Source organism: Rhinolophus hipposideros, assembly GCF_964194185.1.
Source record: "Rhinolophus hipposideros genome assembly, chromosome: 11".
Classification (NCBI taxonomy): domain Eukaryota; kingdom Metazoa; phylum Chordata; class Mammalia; order Chiroptera; family Rhinolophidae; genus Rhinolophus; species Rhinolophus hipposideros.
In genome coordinates this window covers 33711080-33734485 of record NC_138057.1, presented here as the reverse complement: position 1 = coordinate 33734485, position 23406 = coordinate 33711080, and the positions used below count along the sequence as shown (strand labels likewise).

Below are 23406 nucleotides of genomic sequence, written 5' to 3'. Positions count from 1 at the left end.
CAGCTTATTTCTAAATTAATGTTATTCCTACACCTTTAAAATAAATACGTGGTTGAGGTACTTTATATTCTCTAGCCCCTTTGAAGGTGAGGCCTGAACATAGATAAGAACATCTTTTTAACCACTGATTTCTATACAAATGTCTTCTTTTTTCCTGTTTGTTTTATAGGACTCTTTCTAACTGGACATACGAATTTGACAAATGGGCTCCTTCTGTGGTGAAAATTTCTTACAAGGTTTGGACTGCTGTATTTATACATAAATGTGGAACAGCAAAAAATAGACCCTATTTTCTTCGTTCCATATGCACATCTGTGAACTGTATTTGGTTGTAAAGTTTTGTCATGTACATCATGTACTAAACAGGAGAGTTAATCATCCCAAGAAGATTACTGTAATAAACCATAATTACTTTCAGATAGTGAAATGCAGAAGAAAATTGTTAATTATCATATTGCGAGGTTTCTGATGAGAGTAATACAAACGACAAATACCGCACAGTCTGCGCGCTGCTGACTGCCTCACTGTTGGTGCTGCCAGGCCTACTGTTCCTGCAAAGTTAGGCAATTACCCAGGTGCCCGGGCCGCCTGCTGTAGGCTCCCATAGAAATGGAGCCTTTCAGCAGAGCAGCGGGTTCTCTGCTACCTCAAGGTCACTGTAATTTCCTTTTCTCTCTTTCCCCTCAGTTTTCAGTGGGAAAGCCTCTCTAAGATTCTGAAAAGTGTCCAGACCTGTGCGATTTCACCGAGCACTTTCTTCATGGATAATGCATCCGTATATGATAATGCATATATGTGTAATCTTTAGTCATGTGTCAGGGCTCCATTAAGCTGTGAATAGTGAGAAATAATGCACACGTACTTCCATTGGGTTATATATATATATATATATATATATATTTTTTTTTTTTTTTTTTTTTTCCTTTCTTTCTATTCAGGGCACCCCTGCCATGCGTCGCTCCCTTGTACCCCAGCTACGGAGTGGAAAATTCAATGTCCTCCTGACTACTTATGAGTACATTATAAAAGACAAGCACATTCTTGCAAAGGTATGTTTAAAAAAATTCTTTTATCTCTAATTATGGACCATCACACTGGAGTGTAAAATATTCCTCAAATTATACTCACTAGTATAATATGATCATTAAATGGCTTCTATCTCTCTTTTTTTTTTTTCTGAGTCAGATGTGTTTCGGTCATGGGTTTTCATTTTGTGCGTATTACTTTTTTGGTGTATGTCATTGATCCTAGGGCTCTTACCTGTCCTGTCAAAGTTAATGAGTTGACATCTCAAAAAAATTCACCTGGGTTCCTCCTGCAACTCTTTTTCTCTCCAGCAGCCCTGAATGTGCTTGTGGAAGAAATAATTGTTTTTGTTGCCTTGGGTTATTGTCAGTAGCGAAACTTCATTCCTTTTGTGCCTTTGTCTCTCCAAAGATGAGTAGGCCCTCTTCATATAGTCTTCTCCATGTGAACATTTCTCCGAGCTGCGGCTTTTCTGCTATCCCTGGTTTAGGTTTTTCCTGGTAAAATAATGGGCTATTATTGTTTAAATTACTCGGGGCTGTTTCTGTGACTATTTGGCACTGGAAAAGAGTTTTTTTGTTTATTTGTTTGTTTTTTTATCTGCAACCTACGTGTCTCCTAATTTTTATGTCCTAAGTTGTACTTTAGCCATAAAATAGAAATTTTTTCCAGTTATATCATCTTGCCTCCTAATATGTTCATGTAGAATGATGGAAGTAGTTTTCTTTCATGGAGCCAATATGAAAACTTAATTTTTTTTTCTTTAGTAATTTCTTTTGCCCTGTGGTGTTTTGAAAGCACTATAATCTGAAACAAAGTTATGGCCAGAACTGAACAGAATCCCCATTTCTGGGGTTTGTTCTATCTCTGCACTAAACCTTTGCTCTGGGAACTGAGTGTTCCTTGCCTGGCATCTCAGGAAATAACATAAAGGAAATGTGTTCCCAGGGGAAGTTTCAGAATTGAGATGGCACTGGCAACAATGCTGTGTTCTTTTTCCTCATACTCAGAGATGAATTTGGCAGTGTCAGAAATGATGTGTTTTCAGCATTACTATGAAAATGTGTTTATACATTTGAGATCCTTTAAAACAAATTCATATTGTGTCTTCTGCATCTTTATTTCAAAATTCATTGGAGATGCCTGGTAACGAGATGTATTGATTTTGTTTGTTACTGGCGGAATGAAGATGCAGAAGAGGGCAGTCATTTTTTTCCAAGTGGAAGACCTAATTAGTTGTAGACCCAATAGCGAAATCTAAAGCCTCTGATTTCCTTGTTTATTACTTCACAAGCTAAACTAGGCAGGACAGTGGATTTAGATGATTTATTTAAGCACATTTTATCTGCTGGTCTCTTTTCATGCTGTTGGTAAGTTTAGGACAGGTGATCATACAGCTTTAATTATTCTTAAACACTTTCTCAGAGGTGGTAGAAAGAGGAAAAAACACTAACTCTGGGGATTTTTTTTACCTGAACATCCCAGCCTGACTGATGATTTTGTTTGTTTTCCCCTGACTTTCCTGGTGCTTCTAACGAGGAAGGCGAGGACTATATGGAATCTTTGCTTGTCTCCCTCCTCTCTCTGGGAGCTTTGCAGCGGGATCCAGGGACATCTGAGCACCAGATGCTTTTCTTGGCCATAGCCACTGTTTTGTAGGGAATGGATCGGCTTAGGGGAACATTCCTCATTGTTCTCACTTTAAGAAACTGAGAACAATGACCTTGAAGAGGACTGAAGGGTGAGAAAGGAAGAGGACTGTTTGTAGACTTTGGAAGGAAGATTGTGTCCTATGGTCCTTCTTAACTTCTGGAGTGATAGTCGTGCTGTGGGAGTATGTTGTGTTCAATTCTGAAGGTTTAGCTTTAATAGAGGAATGATATTTTAGCATTGCCCTCCCTGCCAGCGAGTATGTTATTTCATTTTAGGTATCTTAAAACAGGGGTCCTAGACCTGGCAGGTAAGGAATAAGTGTGAACCGAGAGAATCCAGTTGCCAGGATTTTTTAAAAGAAGCTGGATGTCCAGATTTTTATGTGCAATATTCTAACTTTTAAATGTTAGCAACTGACTAGTTCAAATTTAAAAAAAAAAAAAAAAGAAGAGTGAGCCAAGCCCAAAAGGGCAGTAGTTAGCCAGTGTATTAGAAAAGAAGGCACAAAGCCAGAATGTCTCAGCTATAAGAAATGTTGGAAAAATCAGTCATTAAATTCTGCTTCAAGTGGAGAGGAGCAGAGGTAGCATGACCATTAAATCTGGGACAGCTGTCATGCTATAGCGTTAACAGGAGGAGAACTGGATTGGGAGACACAAGAGCTAGTCCTGCCCCCCAACCATTTCATTCTGTGTCCTTCTTTGCGAAAGGGTGATTTGCAATTATATGGCCTGTAAGGAGCATTGTTGCTTTAACTTTCCATTATTATGTAATGTATTAAACATGACCTTATCAGGTACAAGAAACAGACTGTTGAGATTCTTTTATTCTATGTAGACTCACACCATATCTTGTACTAAGTATGGGTTCTTTGGTTTTCCACTCCATCATTTGCCTGTTGGAAATAATTGTTCTTTTCTCTTGCTCACCACATGTTGGTCCTTCCTCTTGTGTTACAGATTCGGTGGAAATATATGATCGTGGATGAAGGCCACCGAATGAAGAATCATCACTGCAAGTTGACTCAGGTCTTGAACACTCATTACGTGGCCCCCAGGAGGATCCTCCTGACTGGGACCCCACTGCAGAATAAGCTCCCGGAACTCTGGGCCCTCCTCAACTTCCTCCTGCCCACAATTTTTAAGAGCTGCAGCACGTTTGAACAGTGGTTTAATGCTCCATTTGCCATGACTGGAGAAAGGGTACTGGGCTAACTTTTGTTTGTTCCGCTGAATGACAATGAAATTAAATTAAATGAAAGGACTTAAAGCTGAGAACATAAAAGGGGAAGAAAACCCATAGGGTGGCTTACAATGTTACTTTACGAAGGTAATCCGTGAGTGGATATGTTTTCATTTTAGGATGTTTTCCCTCTGAAGAAAATGGATCGAGTGACGTGTGGGGTGTCCTGACTCCTTTGTCTTTTGCCAGTATGTTAACCGGGCCACCAGAGAATGTTCAAGATGGTGGAATGCTTAACTACTATCTGTGGGCCCCAGGGAAGATGAATGTAGGGATATTTACTGAATTAATTTAACCAGATCAACTCAACCAGCTGAACACACACCTTATAACAAATATTTTCATGTTACAAACTTGGGCTTCCGTCGAAACTATTTTCACAGAAAGAATTTTTGTGTAAAACTGAACGTTTTTTTTTTGGTGTTTTTTTTTTGGTGTTGTTCTTTTTTAGATTTCAGTGTGAGCCTCAGTTTTGTTTGTATATAAATGCCTTTCAAATCCTGAAGTAGCCGTTTTCAAATTTCTTACTATCTTTTCTCCCACTATCTACTTTAGAGTTCATTTGTGAAAGGAAGACATGGGCCATTGTAAGAAAACAAATGGGTATATGTCCTTTAGTGATTTCTTAAGTATAGGAAAGAAAAGCCACTAAGAATGCTTTACGGAAATTTCTGTTGGACCTATTTAGCCTTTTAATTTTGACGTCATTGGCCTTTTCTCAGTAATTAATTGGCTTGCCCATTTGTAGAAGATAAAGTCAATCAATTCTGCCTGCTAGAGGTTAACAGAGGAAGGTGAAAGAAAGCAGAGGATTTTATAAATATGACTAAATTTGAACCAGATCAGGGCAGAAGAAAGGAAAAGCAAGGTAAAGCGGCTTAGAAACCCACTCACATAAATTGGACCTACTCTTGTTTCCATTTTCGTGTTCAAGCCTTGTTCCCTTGGTATGTTTTTGCATCTGAGACAAAGAGCCTAAGTTAATGCTTCAATTTTAAGTAAGAACACAATAACTATTGCCCCTTTACTCGTGTTGCATCTGTCTTCAGTCAGTCTTTATTGCCAATTGTATCCCATAAAATTCTGAGCTGTTACCACTATTTATATAAAACTGGTAGCTTATGAGCCCTTTTCCACACTCAGCATTAAGACAACACCCTTTTAGAGGCTGTTTTATTACCACCTGATAGGCAGGTGGGAAGAGTTCTAAGGTGTACGTGACCTGAACTTAATACATGTAAAATGTCAATCATATATTGAAATGAATAATAAATGTAACACAAAGCTTTATTACGTGAAACATCCTTTTTTTAAAAAAAATTGAATTTATCTATGATTCTCTTGTAGGTGGACTTAAATGAAGAAGAAACTATATTGATCATCAGGCGCCTACACAAGGTGTTGAGACCATTTTTACTGAGGAGACTGAAGAAAGAAGTTGAATCCCAGCTTCCAGAAAAAGTATGTTGCAAATGCAAAAGCTGTTGTTTCTTCCCCTGCCAATATAGTTGAAGTACCTGCACCTGAAATTGTTTCTAAAACAGCAGGTTTGTATTTTAGTTACAGGTATCTTGGAAATATCCTAAAGGACTATTTTGTTTGATAGAAGCTAGAGGATTTAGTGTAGATTCAACCTGGTTTCCAAAAGCTTTGGGCAGATTTTATAAAATTACCAAATTCATTGAGTCTCATTACATTTTAACTTTAATTCACAGCACCTTAGCATTAGATTAATTAATATTGCATTTTAATTTTAGATTTTTTTTTAAGTTACTAACCTCATTCACTTTAGTCTGCAGGTGCCACAGAAGTGTTCTGTTTGCCAAATAAGGGTTTGAGTTTGGGACTTACACCATCACCAAAGGGCCTAGTAAAATACACATTTGCCAAGTTTCCTGGAAATTTAAATATTTGATGCTTGCAATGTCACTATTCTGATAGTAAACCAAAAATAGAGTTCCTGCAAATTACAGACCCATCATGTAGTTATTCTTGGGCATGTTTTTTGTCCCACACCATAAAAATTAAGTTCTTGTGAACATTTTGAGAGAATATTTTTCAGATTGCTTTTGGACATTGAGTTTTTAGTGTTTTAGAATGTCTCTTGAGCCCTGAGCTCCACAATTTTTGGTTGGATTTGGGTATTAGTTTAGTATGTTTCTGATTATATTTTGGAACCCCACACATTTGAGGTCTAAGTTTAATTCTCTTGAAGATAGATTGTTTGGCGTTGTGTACTATTTGTAGCATGAGATATTTTGATTTGGTTTTCTCTTTAGATGAGCCAATTCTGAAATGTGTTATTTCGCATCATTGTGTTTTTCTGTGTAATGACTCTATTTTTTGGACAGATTGTTTCATCCTGTTCTTTAAGTGGGAGTTGGCAAATAGTGTACAAATTTGATCACTTTGCTCAGAGAGAAGTTTGTTCCCTAGTCCCCTATTCATTAACAGTTGAAAAAAATTTAAAACAAACATGGTGTTTGTACCATGCTTATTCCAGCAAAAGCCTAAATATTTATTTATTTTGCTAGTGAATGCATCTTGGGGATTGAATACTGTTGACCTTGGCATTTTTGGGTACTCCCCTTTCTGTTAAATATGGAGTTTAGTTACTGAAAAGCTAAACTGGGGACCACGTACAGTGGTCACGTGGCTGGCTGCCTTGAGCTACTTCCCAGCGTACTGTTACTGAGATCCTACAAGTTATAGGGATGTAATGTTAAAGATTTTAATTTGTCCCACGCTTCCTTTTGTTTCTTTCGAAGAGGTATAAAGTAAGAGGCAATTAACTAAAGTCCTTCATTTATTCATTCCATAAAACTTGTTAATGTTGTTTGCTTGTTCCAGGACTGGCTAATAGAGATCGATTTTAAGAAATGCATTACAAGTTGAAAGTGTGCCCTGTCTTAAGAAAATCCATTATAAAAACACAAACTTTTGTAACATAAAAATTATGGGGTGATCAGTTATATCAAGAAGGCATTCTTTACTGAAGTATTTATTTCATGGTTCTTTCCACAAGAGAGCTTCCTGAGTACTAATAAACTTAAAAAAACATTAAGATTAGACTTTCAAGAGTGTGTCTCCTATGTAATGTTTCCTTATACTCTTTAATACCCAGAGCAGTGTAGTTGGGGTATGTTAAATACCCCTTATGTGATATAGCATCTATGGATAAGCCACCTTTTCCTCGAGGCAGCTTGGTAGAGTGGAAATCATAGGTTCTGCCGTCAGAGTAGACCAGGGTCCCCTCGGCTATCTCTCTCTCTCTCCTATTAACTGTGTGAATGTGGGCAAGTCAGTTAATCCAGTGCATCTCAGTGTTTATCAGTGAACTAGGAAATAAATAATACCTGCTTCACAGAATTGTTGAGAGGATTAGGCAGATGGTGGTACTCATACTACTGTGCCTGGTTCATGGTGAGCACTCAACTAGTGACAGCTGCTGCTACCATCTTCTTTATTTTCTATCTGTGTTGCTGTTTCTATTACTAATGCAGAGTTCTGTTTTCCTGTTTACTGCTTTCTCACTGTTCTCTCATCCTTGCACGTTCTGTGACCCTCCCACATTTCTGTCCCCATGAACTCTCATGGCCAGTGGGGGAGCTAATCACTTTGCATGGGTATGTGGCCTTGTTGATGTGGTTTGGCCAGTGGTCATTCTCTACTTCTTCTGCTTCATGAGGATTTTTAGCACTAGCGCAAAATTGGCCATTTACGGGTCATCCTTGGGGGTAAGGAGTTTTCTTCTGCTACAGTCTGCTTATAGCCACAAACAATGTGAATGTCTTTCTCTGCCTATGTAAAGAAAGCAGAAAGGAATTATGGCTAATGACAGGATGAGGCTAACTATCATTACTCTATACCAATAATTCTCAGATGTTTTTGTGGAAAACATCCAGGTAGGGAAGTGTATTTTAATTTACATATAATAAAATTTACTCTTTGGATATATAGTTCTAGAAGTTTTAATAACTGCAGTGTTATGTTAACCACACACGCAGTCAAAATACAGATCAATTCTATTTCCCAGTCCCCCCCCCCTCAAGAAAAACCAATTCCCTGGTGCTACTGCTTTTTAGTCAAACCCAATCTCTACTGCTAGCCTCAGGCAACCACTCATCTGTTCTCCATCCCTATAGCTTTGTCTTTTCCAGAATGTCCTATGAATGGACTCAGACAGTATGTCTCATCAGACCTTTTGCATTGGGTTTCTTTCACTCAGCATAGTGTATTTGAGATTCATCAAAGTTGTTGCATGTATCAACAATAGTTGGTTCATTCTTATTGTTGAATGGTACTCTGTTACCTGGATGCACTATAGTTTGTTTACCCATTTGGTTGAGGGACATTTGGTTATTTCTAGTTTTTGACAATTATGGATCGATCTGCTCTAGACATTGTGTACAGGATTTTGTAAGAACCATAGGTTTCCATTTCACTTGAGCACATACCTGGGAGTGCGGTTGCTTGGTCCTATGGTAAAGGTACATAACTTTATAAGAAATTTCTGAATTGTTTTCTGAACTGTCGGAACCATTTTGTAGTTCCATGAGCAATGTATGAGCCTTCTATTTCCTCTAATTTCTCATCAGCCCTCATCGGGTATCGTCCGTTTTTTAATATTTTTAGCCACTTCAATAGGTGTGTAGTGGTATCTTACAACTTTAATTTGCGCTTCTCTAATGTCAGATGATGTTGGGCATCTTTTTCATGTGCCTATTTGGCCTCCATATGCCTTCTTGGGTGAAGTGGTGCTCAAATCTTTTGCCTGTTTTTCTTTATTCGATTGTTTCTTTTCTTACTGTTGACTTTTACAGTAGGAAAACTCTTTAAAACACAAAATTTCAACCCTGGCCCCAGAAATTTTATTTAATACAGCTGGAGAGACCTCAGGAATCTGTTTTCTCAGATGAAACTAAAGCAGGCATGTAAGGGCCATCGTTTGATAAATGAAGCTCTACTTCATAGAAAAATTAGTTTTAATGAATGAGTATTTAATAAAAATTAGTTTTAATCAATGGGTATTTAATAATTTTATAAGTCTAATGAAACACCTAATGAACAAGAGGATGTACTGTACCCGCCTCCCCCTCTAACACCACCAGCTAGCTGTTGGCATAAAATCCATTCCTTACACTCAGGGAAGAATGACTATTTGTAGAAAAGGGATCATGTAAAACCCAACTTAAGCTAAATAAAAATTGATTTTACGATTTAGCTCCCATTTGAGGTTGTCTTTGCTGACTCTCCTTTTTGTTAATTCATATAATTGAGAACCAATTTTAAAAAAAAGAAACAACTATATTTGCAGTTGGCTGTGTGTATTCTGATGTGTAAATATGCTACAATATGTATACAGTGTCTGAGATTAACTAGAGGTTGAGCTACCTAAAATCCATCCTGATTTTGATATAATTTGTGTAAAACAACCAAAAGGCTTTGATTAAATGGGCAGCTTCTATACTCATTATGTAAAAACTTGGAATATTTGATATAATTAGTCATCATTTTGTTCCTCCCTCATGCTATAGTTGTAGATCCCAGAACCTGGGGATTTCATCTTATTATTTGGAAATCTCTATTCAGAAAGTGGTAGTAGTCGAGGTTCATTGTTGCAATAATACATCCTTTTGGAAGGGGAATTATACGTGGAGACTAGTACTCAGGCAGAAACGATGAATAAAGCTTGAACATGTTTTACGGGGTTTGATGGGAGGAGACCCTGGGATAATATTATCACCTGATTTGGCTCCTGGTAGGGGCCAGTTTGATCTTTTACTAACATAAGAATTCTTAGGAGATAATTATCATGAACATGAGGTCGGCACCTCAGTTTCACATATAATTTGAACAGAAGTAGCCCCAGCGATTCTCACAAGCCTGACTTGTTGGGGGGAATCATCCGGATGAAAGAGTCATAGATTTCATTTCCTCCAACACCAGCATATTTTGAGGAACTCTCATGTTCATGCTCTAATCAGGTGCCATCACATTTCTGGAGGGTGAACTCAGACCCAAGAGTTTCAAATGGCAATATTATCATAGAAACTTCCTTCACCTCTTCACCGTTGGTCTGTGTGTCTACTTTAAAATCGTTCAGTCCGTCCTGAGGTGTAGCTCTGACTGCCTGTCCTGTGCACTGTACTGCACTCAGGTTGGGATAAAAGGGGCAGGAGCTACGCCAGAAATACCCTGTTTCCCCGAAAATAAGACCGAGCCAGAAAATCAGCTCTAATGTGTCTTTTGGAGCAAAAATTAATATAAGACCCGCTATTATGTTATATTACATTACATTATATTATATTATAAAGACTTGGTCTGTATATTATAGTAAAATAAGACTGGGTCTTATATTAATTTTTGCTTCAAAAGACGCATTAGAGCTGACTGTCCGGCCAGCTCTTATTTTCAGGAAAACTTGGTAGGAGGCATCGTGTGATTGGCCAACAGACTTGGTGTGGAGACCAGATGTGTTCATGCTGAACAATGGCATGACAACGAAAGGTGTCATCATCCAACCCATCGGGATGGTTCCAGGCATTCAAGCACTTTACGGCAGGCATCTCCAGCAGAGCACACACTCGAGAGTGTGTGCTTGGGAGGAGAGATGCTTACTAGCAGTCTTTTGGGGTGCAGAAAGATTTTAGAACTACCATTTATATTAATTTTCTCTTATAAATAAAAAATAAGTTGTATTGATATTTAACAAAGATTGACACTGGTACCCACGTAGTGTACACATTGGAAAGTTAATCACGTACCTGGGTTAGACTGTAGGTTATCGCTGGGAGAGGAGTCAGAGGGGGAGCTCCACTACCCAGAGCATCTGAACAGCCACTCAGCCTCGCAGCCAGGTTCCTGTTGTGAGGCACTGTGGTTTTCTCTACCCAGATAAAAGGATTTCGGATGATCTGATTTTAACTGAACTAATAACCCAGCCCCCAGAATGGACGAAGGGCCCAAAAAGATTCTACAAAGGAACGCAGGTTGAAAAAGAACAGGTGAACAATCAGGAAAAGGCAGTCTCCTGCCTCTTCTGTTCCTAGTGTGGGTTTTTATCAGCCACATCATGGGGTAATTGGACTGGAATTCCACCCCCCCCCAAAAAAAAAATTCGATGTCGTCAAATTGGCTCCTTGAAATACTTGTAGAAATCAGTTGCCTTTAACATTGACCCATACCCTAAAGGTAACTCGTCCTGAGACAACATGAGCACGTGCATATAATTCATAAATAAACATAGAGGTGTGTGTACTGAGAAGATGTGCTTTAGCATGTCTTCCTGATAAGGGAATGCCATCAAAAGACCTTGGAAACCACTTCTTTGAGGGAACTGAAAGGGAAGATTGACTTTGGCTGATAGATGTGGTGATTGTGGAAGATCTTAAAAAGAGCCCTCAGGTAGAGTAGGATTAAAAAGGAGGATTAAGACTCCGGAACGCCCCAGGCCGAGAGAGAAGTACAAAATCAAACAGAATAGCTTAGAGTTGTTTGGGAAGATGCAGGGCGCTAGTGTAAAATACGGGTGTGAAGCTTAGGACGGTGATTTTGGTCACGCCCATCTCCCCAGCTTCTGGTACCCCCTGAGGGTGTGAGGGAGGAAGGTCAGAAGGTCAGGGTCCTCTCTGCTGACGTGGCGGCTGTGGGATGGTTGGTATCCCTGTCTGCATGGTTTCACCACATGCCTCCTGCTTCCCAAGCTCCGCAGACCTCCAGCACTTAGCAGTAGCTAACCAAGGGGAAGGCGGTGCTGGGTTCTGTCTCTAAACCTACATCTGTGTGCCCTAAGGCGCTTGAAAACAAGCATGGGCTGTCTCTTCCAGGAAGGAGGCCCCGGTGAAGGTGAACATCTGCCTGGCTAGCCTTAGCATAGAGCTGGGGAGAGCAGCCTCTGTTTCCAGTCCTAACTACACCATTAGTCCTAACTGCACCATTAAATAGCTGTATCACTTTGAGCCAATCTGTTAACCTTTCTGATGCTCGGGTTCCTTATTTATACAGTGAGGGCTCTAAATGTAACTGTCTCTCGGACCTTCTGTGTGGTGAAATGAGAGGAGGCACATAAAACACTTCTGCACGGTGCCTGGTCCCTACAAAAAGCTCAGTAACATTAGGCCTTGATGTCACTTTTATCGTTACATTTCTCTGAAGTCGTTTAACATATTTTTTTCACCATGGTCAAATTTCATTGAGAGTTAACAGCTCTTGAAAAAGTTGTGCTTTATTAAATTAGGAGACTTTTTTTTTTTTCCTGTCCTGGCCAAGAAGGTCATTAAAAACTAAAACAAGTTGATGGTAGGTCACTTGCTTTTCTCAACTCTTCTGCAAGAGAGCCAGCCTTTCTCTGATCTAGTGCATCAGAACAAGTGGCAGAAGACTATTTATTGTGGGTCTGTCAGGCCTGACAGGTTCTTTCTAAAGCAACAATTGAATGAATATTCATCTTCTCTTCATCTGTGACCTCCACGCTCTGGTCCTCAGAGCTGAAAATAACCTGATCATTTTTAATCAGTTTATTAAACATTAGGCAGCTTGCTGATTTACTTTTAATCACATTCTGCAGATTTCTAGGCATTAATCTGACGTTTATTATGAAAATTGCACATTTGTATTCCGGGGATTTTTTTTTTTAATAAAGAAAAACAATAACAGGAAATAATCCAGGCAGATTTTATGCTTCAGGAGCCTGCTAGAAGTATTGCAGGTGTGTGCTAACCCACAGGCACGTAAATTCCCTTTCATTGTTTTAAATTGGATTTTTGCACTATTTCAAATGGAATATATGCAGCCTTGCCTTCTTTAGATGAGTCCAGCTGTGGATTACTTCTCCTCCTCCACTTGTCCTCACGACATAGTATCCTCTCATCTCTCAAAAGCAGGCTTAATGATCATCAACCTAAGACTGTTATTGTAAGTCTCACTTTAGGACCAGCATTGGGAGTAACCACATATGACCATTAAAAAAACAAAACAAAAAACTTGTATGAAAGAAAATCATGGGAAATTGCCCAGTCACTGTTTTTCCTAAAACTGTTCTGTTCATACGAAAGGGGGGTATAGTTGGGATACAGAGGAAATACTAAAAAGATCCTCTACATGGAACATCTTTGAATTTGAACAGTTTTCAAGCCTCTCTCTCTCAAATACAGAATACGTCAAGAAGTTTCAGAAAACACGACCCTAGCCTCAATTACATAGAACCTTTTGAAGACCCCTCCATCAGAATGTCATCACTATCCCCATCCCATCCTCCATTCCATGTGGGGAATCCATGTGGGGAAACAGGTACCTTCATGGCTCCAAGAGTGCCACCAGCTGCCGCATCTCAACCGTCTTCTTAGAGCAAGCGCCTTCTCTCTCCTGCTCTTACCCACTTACCGTTCTTTTTCACTCCAGGTTGAGTATGTGATCAAGTGTGACATGTCAGCTCTGCAGAAGATTCTGTATCGCCATATGCAAGCCAAAGGGATCCTTCTCACAGATGGTTCTGAGAAAGATAAGAAGGTACGTGGCAGAAGATGATGCAGCTCAAGGTGCCGTCATACGTCTTCTCATGGCTGTGACATGGAGTATTCCCAGGAGGCATCCTGCTAATGCTGATTCGTTACAGCAAATTACTGGAATTTCTTTGTAGCTATTGTAGCTGCCCAATAAAATCTCTTAACCTCTTAATATAAACTACACGGTGGCAGGAAGAAAGTCGTATGTTCACATCACCAAAATAGTTAACTCTGCTCGTGTGAATTCTGCAGAAAATGTATTCCACCTAAATGTGGGGTGGCACTCTAGAAGGTTTGAAAATTCATTTCCATTCCTTGGGCATCTATTCTGTGCTGCTTCTGTCTTCCCCAAACCAGAGAATAGACAGTCATGTCACAAACCCATCAACTTGACATAAATTCCTTTCTGGAAGATAATTTAGTCACAAGAAAGGTGTTATATCTAACTCAGAAACTGCTCTATTATAACAGGAAGTTTGGACCATAAGAAGTGCAGATTACTGAGAGGACCTGCAACCCTTTGCCCTTTCTATTGAAGTCCACTTTTAAAAAATTAGAAATATCTGATCAGTTAATTATTTGTCCTGTTCTGACTCTTTACACTTGTTCTTAGGGGAAGGGAGGCGCTAAGACACTTATGAACACTATCATGCAATTGAGAAAAATCTGCAATCATCCATACATGTTTCAGCACATTGAGGTAAGTCCATATTCTCTGTTTTGATCTGGTCCCGACTGCACTTTTCCCACTAATACCACTTAAAATTGTTTTAAAAATAAAAAATACAACAGGGTTAAAACCTAGATGCAAGTTGAAACAACATGGTCTGATAGCTTAATGGGCTGACTTGACAAATGTGAATTTGCTGGTTATGGATTATTTTTGGCACCAAGCACTTGAGCATCTGGAATTTTATAACCAAGAGTTTAAAGTAGTGAGAAAATGTTGTAAGCGATGGCTCATTGTGTGGGTTTGGGTAAGTACTGTGAATTGCCTTGTTTTATGGTAGGAGCGCGGAAATTGAAGCTAATGATAAATACATCCAGTTTTCTCAGAAGGATGCCGTGCGAAATATTAAAATAATGTATTTATACCTGTTAAAGAGAAAAATGTTCTTGAAATATTTTCTCTGTAAAAGACAACGACTTTGGCCTGTTACTTAAATTTGTATTTTACCCTTCTGGCTTCTATCACGACGACATAAATTCGGGCCTTTAATTTAAAGTGACACTCTGGTCTCTAAGAAGCTATTTTTAGGGGGGAGGACATTGTCTGCCGTGTTCACTACATGTGAATAAGTTCCCTAAATTTATGGAGTTTCACCCCAGGAGGAGCGATTGACTTGAGCAGGAAGGAAAAGAAGCCGCAATTGTAGCGCCCATTCTTCCGTGCAGCTGCTGATGCAGTGGTTCTGGTGGCGATTCTTGGCCGGCGGACGTAATAGTGCCTGCTTCAGGGGCCTGCGCAGGGGCCTGGGGCAAGGCACTGTAGGGGGCGGGGGTCTGCACCAGTTTCTTAAAAAATAAATACCTAGAAGGTTCTGGGAAATTAAGAGCAAATGATCACAGCATGAAAATCGGGTTGAATATCCTTGACTGTGACGATTCTTTTTTTTCTTCCTTATGTTTGGTAATCGTACTTGTTAGGTAAGAGTATTCATTGCACACCCTCTCCCTGTATTGGAGCCCTGTCCCAACTGTGGTGGGGCATTAGAAAGACTCCTGACACTGCTGTGTCGTTCAAGAAAGTCCATAGGGCAGAGTATAGACTAAAAAGCCTGAGATCTAGGTAAAATGACCACAGCAACAATACTGCACACACACACACACACACACACACACACACTCACACACACACACACACACACCCCTCCAACAAACAAGCCACAGCTATTTAGACGTACAGTGGAAGGAGAATCCAATGTACAATGAATGAGTCCATACCCCAGACCACTTTGTAGTTCAGATTGTTCCCTGGAGTTTAGAATCCTTACTCACATGTAGTGACCTGGTGTAAATCACTCGGCATCTCCACGTTTTCGTGTACTTCACTTATCATCAATGGTAGTGGATTATAGGACTGGCAGGAGGATAAACTTTAAAAAATCAACATAGGAAGCATCTTGTAAACTGATAACATGTTAAAACGATGTAAGGTATCAGTGAATTAGTGGGGAAGGGGGTGTGTGTTGGGTTGGGGGCGAGCCAAAAAGAAAATCTAATGATGAAAATGAAAATGAGGTCATTTCAGGTTAACCTCATCCACCATCGCATTTTTTCCAAAAATAATTTTAAGATACTTAATATTTACTCTGCTATATAAAGGGGTTTGAGGACTCAGCAATTAGGAAAATTAAGTGTCAATCTTCCTTCGTTTTGTTTATCATACAAATGCTAACCAAACATGCTAGGCCATGTTAGAAAGGCAGATGAGGCCTTCTCTTCTCAAGCTTCTGTCTGCAGCGGGGAGGGGGCTTGGTAAAGGGAACTAAGGCTAAGTAACATGCCCTCCATTGCATGCATATTTACTTTAAATAGCAGTCAGTAGAAAAACAGACTTTGATTTGCAATTTTTTCAACATAAAAGAACTCAGGAGCATATTCCTAGACGTGAAAGCCACAGTTACTGGCTAATGCAGTACAGTTATGGATCAGAGATGGTGTGTTTATTTCTTTGCCTTTGTCTTTCTTTTGTTCACTACACAACCTTTGCTCAGACTAAGTCATACCAGAAGCCCAGTCTCTCAGGTGGGCTCACTGCCTCCCCTGGAGCCTTCGAACCAGAGAAATGAAAACCGTATTTTTTAAATGATGCCGATTCCTAATCTTATCAGAGTCCACCGACACCGGCTGTCTCTGGTTTTTACAACCTTGCTTAGAGATAGGGTTGGAACCTCAAAATCTAGTAAGGAATGGCTTGCTGTGGAAAGAGAAGGCATGGTTCTTGGGGTGAGTCGGACTGGGGTTTTCGGCTGTTGCACATCAGCGTTAATTTTGCTGTCAGGACAGCATTCTGAAGGGCTGGGCCTGCCATGGATGACAAGCATATTGAGAGGAGAGCTCAAAGGGAAAGATCTGTTCCCCTTGGAGGAAAAGCTTCCGTGATTGTGGAAAGAAGGGAAGCAGGAAAGGGAGACAGCTGGTGGCTAATGTGGAGGTGTGACTTCCTCTCTTTTTCCACAGATGGTCTCCCCTTCCTTCAGTAGAAAAGGGAAAACCACATGGAGAACACTAATGTATTTTCCCTCAGAATCAGTGAAGAGGGGATTAGGTGATTAAGTTCTGTATTTTGAAAGTAGAAGCAGATACCTGAGGGAGCAGTGTACACTCAGCCATATTTGTAAAAGAGAAAGGCAGAGTATAGAAGGGATGCTAGGATTTCACTAAACTAAGATTTATAATATAGTATACGCATATGATCACCTTACTTTTATTTTAAAAAATTGTCACAGAATGTTTATGTGTATATATTAGTCCTTGTTGGCTTATATTAAGCTCTTCCTCCAGTCTAGACTCTAAGAGCCTTGGGAGCAGATATTTTAGTTGTTTCTGGATCCCCCGTACCTGCCTACTTCAGTCACTATTTAATGAGTGAACTAACCCTGTCATCTCAGCATGAGCATCTAAGAGACTTGCAGAAACTCACAGGATACGTTGTACATTTCGGGCAGAACAAAAACCTGAATTCAAAGACATTGAATTTCTGCTTCACAAGTATTTATTATTTATTATTTTGTTTAACTAAAGTCTAGAAATAGATAGGACGACCTCATGAAAAGATTAATCATTACATTAATAATTACATAGCCGTTTCTTTAAATAATTTTCTTTTTCTCTTTCTTTTAAAGGAATCCTTTGCTGAACACCTGGGCTATTCAAATGGGGTCATCAATGGGTAAATCTTAATTTTTTTTTTCTCCCAAAAATAGTTTGTTTCCTAAAGTTTTCTCTCTATAGTGTTTCCTATCACACAAATACATACTGCCATTCTCCTCAGCTCTCCTCTCCTCAGCATAGGGTAAAGTTGTTAACCAAAATGATATCAGCATTCTCTTTTACTTTACTGGCATAAATTACTACATGCCTTGAGTAAGTGGCTATTCAAAGGACATAGATCTCCTTTAATAGACTTAATAGTGTCCTAGTTCTAAAAATGTTGTCAGAGCTTCAAAAGGTGGTTATTTATAACCAATAGTGTAGCTTGGGCTCAAAGAGGATTTATCGCATTAAATTTCAAGTTGATATTTAACATTAACATGCAGGAGTAGAAGTGTCTCCTGTGCTATAAATATGTATGACTTTACAGTAATTCGTTAGAATATGATCTGTATAAGAAATGTTTTTCATTAGCAATGGACATCGAAGAGAATCATGCCTTGCAACAACGAAAAAGAACCTTGTGTTAACAGAAAGTCTCTGTTTTGCTTGTTTTATACCAGGGAAAATGTATTATTAGGATATAGAGGTCATTCTTGGGTCCCCAGGGCAGACTCTGTCACTGGGCTAAGAACCAGCGATTGGAATCCATCCAGAAACAAACTAGGCGCTCCTGCTTCTCCTTGCCTCCCTTTCCTCTGGGTTCCCTGGTAACTCCTGGCTCCTTCAGGTTGGCCAGGGTAGCAGCATGGCCACCGGTGGTGTTTGGCGGACAGTTCTCAGAGCAGGGGAGGGACGTTGAGAAGAACTACACGTGAAAATGTGTCTTTTAGAGATAACACATACTGTGTCATAAAATCAACTACCACATGATATATTTCAGTGTTACAGACTGCACGTGCAGCTGCAAGTTTTTCCAACAATATCAACCCTACTTAAGTTTTAATAATGTAACACACCCCTGTTGATAAAAGAGAAAAGGGATTTATTGTGGAGAAACAAAGCCCTCCGTTAGCTCACTGACGCTTTTCTCCATCTGACAGCAGTACAAACTACTATCATGTTTTTGACTTGGATTTCTGTGTAAGCCAGTGTTCTTGTCCCCTCCCCAGTCCATTCCCACACAGTGTGTGTACATGGCGATCTCTTACAAAGGTAATGTCGGATGTCGTCATGCCCCTGTTTGAACTCTGTCAACAACTTTACATTGCGCTTAAAACTAAAACATTCAGTGTGGCCAGTGGCCCTGTGGGATCTCTCCCCACTCCCGCCCTTTCCCTCTCCCCACTCCCCCCTTTCCCTCTCTGCTCTCGTCTCCCATATTCTCCACTCGCTTACGTTTAAGCCATGCATCCCATGTTTTCAATTCCCCAGACTCACCAGGCTCTTTGAGTCCTCATGGCCTTTGCACATACTCTTTGGACTTCCTGGAATCTTGTTCTCTCCACTCTCAAGCCCCCGTACTTAACCCCAGCTGCTTTTTGCTCATTATTTCAGGTTTTACTAAACTGTTCTCTTTTCAGTGAGGTCACCCCTGACACTCTAGACTAGTGGCTGGCAATTTTTTTTCCCCCCCACTAAAGGGCCAGAGCTCAAATATTTTCACCTTTGCAGGCCACAAAGTCTCTGGCTCACTTATTTGACTTTGCCCTTGTAGTGTGAAAGCAGCCATAAACAAACAGAAATGAGTGAGCATGGCTGTGTCCTGATAAAACTTCATTTACACAAACAGGCAGCAGGCCAGGGCTGATGTTTGTCAAACTCTGCTCTCATGTAAAGAAGATAACATGTGTTGCTCTAACTTCTCTTGTAGCAACTTGTTATTTTTCTTTTTTTAGTATATGTGCTGCCAGAAGCGAGCGAGCACAGTTATTTTTCTTTTTAATACTTAATCACAATTTGTAATTACTCATTTTAAAGGCAAAGATTCTATTTTGATTATCACTATACACATGCTTAGCATTGTGCTTGGCACATAGTAGGTGTTGAATAAGTATTTGAATGAATCTTCAGTGCCCTAAATTAATAATCTTATCTACTTAATAAGTAGAGATTTAAGGAAATATGACATATACATGTATGTGTGTGTATGAGAGAGAGGGAGAGAGTGAGACAGAGAGAGAGCATTAGGAACATGAGAAGGTTTCCTTTTCTGTCATCATACCTCGCATATATAATGCCCTCTTTATGAGTTTTGTATAAATACATTTTCTTGTTCCATTAACTACTCTCGCTGCTTTGGAGTGGATATTCCTTCATTCATTCCACAGTTATATATTGAGTGTTTACTATACACAGGGCACTCTATGAAAAGCAAAGCTCTACTGGATCCTTCAAGAAGACAGCAGTAATACTGCCTTCTTGTTTTGCATTTTTGGGTTCAGGGCTGAGCTGTATCGGGCCTCAGGAAAGTTTGAGCTACTTGATCGTATTCTGCCAAAATTGAGAGCGACTAATCACCGCGTGCTGCTTTTCTGCCAGATGACGTCTCTCATGACCATCATGGAGGATTACTTTGCTTTTCGGAACTTCCTTTACCTGCGCCTTGATGGTGAGTCAAAGATAAGGAATTAGACGCGGAAGCCGTGCTGCTGAGAGTACAGGGATGATGGGCTTTTAGAGCCAATCTCCGTGGAAAAGGAGGGGTAAAATTATTGAAGAATTAACTAGCGGGGTGGGGTGCAGCTTTTCTAGATGGCAATTTTTATATCCTCAAGCTTCCAAGAAGCTGAGATCATTTGCACAGCTGTTTATCCCACATACAAGCCAATACAAGTGGACTTAGAGTCATTGATAAGTACCACAATAAATTAAACTGAAATAAAATTTAAAAATCCTCCTTGCTCTTAGTACTATTTCCTATGCACCATCTAGAATATTTTAATAAGCCTTTAGCTTTTTGTGTTAAGGCATATTTTAAAGGGGATAAAAGCTATGTCTCCTTTTTTTCCATCAACACTGTAATAGTTCGTTTAAGATTATATTTAATAATCATTAAAGCATCTCTTTTTTTCTCAGTAGAACACATCTGTATGTTGTGTTAAGAGATAGAGCTTCATCGTTGTTCTGAGTTTTGCAAACCATGAAAAATATTTACCTGATATGAATAGTGACATTTAAACACCATGTCCTAAAAAATTAGTAAGAAAATAGGAATGGAAGAAAATACAAAAGTAGGGATACTTCTTAATTTACTATATGTCTTGGATATCAGCCCTAATATTTTAGAGAGGAAAGATCTCAAAATTTACGTACTGTGGCAGGGGATAAAGAGTAGTAAGTGGGAATAAGAGCTAATTTACAGATGGGATGGTCTTGAATCCTCAGCTAGAGAATTGTACAGTATTACTAATTTTTATCTAATGTAATATCCAAGTCATTATGAAATGGTAAACTTAAAGTTTATATTCCATTAAGAGGTGTTGTTTCATTTTCAATCCAACATTTTATTTCCCTTTTGCCATGAATTACATGTAACTGGATATATAACAAACCTTGCCGAACTTGCCAGTTTTTAAGTGAATTCTTTTTATGATCCACCTTTTAGGTTATTATTAATTTTTGAATTCATTATACCTCTGACAGACTTGATTTTTAAAAAAACCTTTTACCTCTCGCCTCCAAAGTCACTGAAAACAGATGAATGGTTAAGCAAATGTTAATTTTGAATTCATGACAAAATTATATGATCCAGAGTTTGTCTCTTTTGGCAAATCTCCTGCAGTGTGTCTCGTCCTCTGACCTAATCCTTGCCTCCCTCTCTGTGGGAGAGGTCGGCACTCATTTGAAAGACAAACCCTCCTCCCTCCCATGCTCAGGTGAGGGGCAGCCCAACTCTCTTTTCCCCTGGGTTTACAACCTCTCCTCCCCAAGGTGTCCTAAGGAATTGGTGTTTACTACTCTGTGGCATTTCATTTTAAATCTCAGCTCTCCAGTGGATCGCAGCCCTGGAATAGTCGAACATGTGAAACTGGCAACAAGTGATTTCCTTGAAACAGATCTTTCTAATGTTTTCTTACCAGCCTCAGAGAACATCTTTAATAGTCTTTCGGTTGCTGTCCTTATTGTTACTACTGATAATAGTCGTAAGACCTAACATTTGTGGAATGTCTACTCCAAGGGGAATGCTAGGCAAAGCAGTCCATGTGCATTATTCATTTAATTTTCTCAACCCACAATCTACTGCCCTCCCCTGTTTAACAAGGTACTAATACAATGCCCATTTAATAAATGAGAAAACAAAAGTTTTAGAGAGTTGACTTACCAAAGGTTGCACAGGAAGGAAATGGTGAAACCAGTTTCGGACTTATGTCTCTCTGCCTCCATATTAGCTCAGTTTTAGCAGATCCAGCAAGATAGAGCTTATCTCTCAAAAACATAGGCTGCTTCACTAGTGACAGCATTTTAAGAATCATTTTGAACTTGTTCAAAAACTTTTAATTGATTGATTGATTGAAAATGACCGGGTGCCAGAGATACAAGATGAATGAGCCACTCACTGTTTCCACCCTCAAAGTCTTTACCATTAGGTTAGAGGAGACAAGTAAGCAAGTTTCATCAAATGTTACAGATGGAATTGAGAAAGCCAGACAGGCTTCCACCTGCAAGAAACAGCATCCGTTTGTTTTGGGGGTGGAGAGAATCACTGGGCAGTCAGTATACACATGGATAAATTGGTACACATACTTCCAATACTTCCAGCTATACCAGCTCCATCTTAACCCAATTGTTCAAATGACTTCAGATATTCATTGCCAAATTTGATGTCTCAGATTTTTGACCTCGGGAAGAAAAACCACTTGATGACAGAGAGCTAAGCAGATTTTTCTGCAAAGATTGTGGTTGCATTAATAGATTTCGCTACTATTCCATTGTAGTCTTTTGTTTTCACTGGAAATGATTTTTATTTTCTTTGAGTGAGAACAAGTGATGAAGTTACATCCTACAAGACAGAAATTTCCCAAAGCAGCTGACACTAAGTTAAAATTAGTAATCGTGAAAGCCTGGAAGTGTGTTCCATCTGACAAATTGGGCAATTCTCAATACAATTGCCCTTGCTATTAATTGTATTCTTCTGCATCCGTGTCCAAAAGAACATGGAATGGATGCACATTGAATCTTGTGCCGCCTACAAGGAACATTTATTTGCCTGTGGAGAAACCCTAACAGGGTACTTGGAATCTCCCTGAGCAATATCCCAAAGATTGCTGATGATCAGTAAAGATTTTGACTTGGGGAACCTTTGACTAATGGAAATGGTAATCCAGAAAATTCTGAACCATGGAATAAGAAATGCCATTGCTTTCGTGAAAAGTGATTCAATATATCTCTCCCTGGCTTTATAATTTGTCAGGTTCCCAGCTATTTCTACAGTTTAAACACACACCTGATGTGTTTGCTGGAGGTAACTGTCATAGGACCTGAACACTCCTTTGACCAAATAATTTTGATACTCGTTTTTTAGAGCTTTATTTTGCATTTAGAATCATTTCATCCCAAGTAGACATGTATGCTAACTAGTTTTATTTATATCTTAATGCATGTGATCATTAATTGATCTATTTTTCAGTGGATCGAAACTGAACTTCTGCCCTCAGAGTATATAAATGCACAGTTTTTGTACCCTGCTGTCAGAAAACAGATACTATCTCTGGGAACTCCTTCTTTCCACATTTTATAAGCATTTTGTTTGTTTGTTTGTTTGTTTCTGTGGCTTTTTATTCAGTTTAAGGCAGAGGGTAAATATGTGAACCTTTACTCCACGTGAGTAATTTCTTTTCAATGATTGCAACTGGAAAGATGATGTAGCGAAAAGATTTCGTGATAGAACAGAACGTGTCTTCATTAGCATTGTGAACAAATAGTTTCCCCATGATCTCAGAAAGTCAGTTCTGGAAAAAACAAAACAAAACAAAAACAGCCCCACATAGTTGCATCCTCATTCAACTTCTCCCTCGAAATCTAAATTCTTAAAACTCATTGTTGCGGGATTTGACCAGGTCACTAAACTTGAAATCTAATTTAGAAAGTAAAATGAGCTCTAAAGAATGTTGCTTCATTAAGTGAGAGCCCCCCAAATCCCCTTTTGCTGTGTGCAAGGAAT

General features: G+C 39.3%; 1 protein-coding gene across 13 annotated transcripts in view; it reads left to right on the top strand.

Annotated features, from left to right (window-relative positions):
• SMARCA2 (SWI/SNF related BAF chromatin remodeling complex subunit ATPase 2) overlaps positions 1 to 23406 on the top strand; it is a 163698-nt gene that overhangs the window by 63095 nt on the left and 77197 nt on the right. For all 13 annotated transcript variants that reach the window (XM_081066797.1, XM_081066799.1, XM_081066790.1 and 10 more), the window contains 8 exons: positions 170 to 236; positions 939 to 1049; positions 3639 to 3881; positions 5269 to 5382; positions 13324 to 13431; positions 14041 to 14127; positions 17276 to 17322; positions 19688 to 19854. In XM_081066797.1, the coding sequence (XP_080922923.1) occupies positions 170 to 236; positions 939 to 1049; positions 3639 to 3881; positions 5269 to 5382; positions 13324 to 13431; positions 14041 to 14127; positions 17276 to 17322; positions 19688 to 19854 (944 nt within the window). The remainder of the gene's footprint in view (positions 1 to 169; positions 237 to 938; positions 1050 to 3638; positions 3882 to 5268; positions 5383 to 13323; positions 13432 to 14040; positions 14128 to 17275; positions 17323 to 19687; positions 19855 to 23406) is intronic.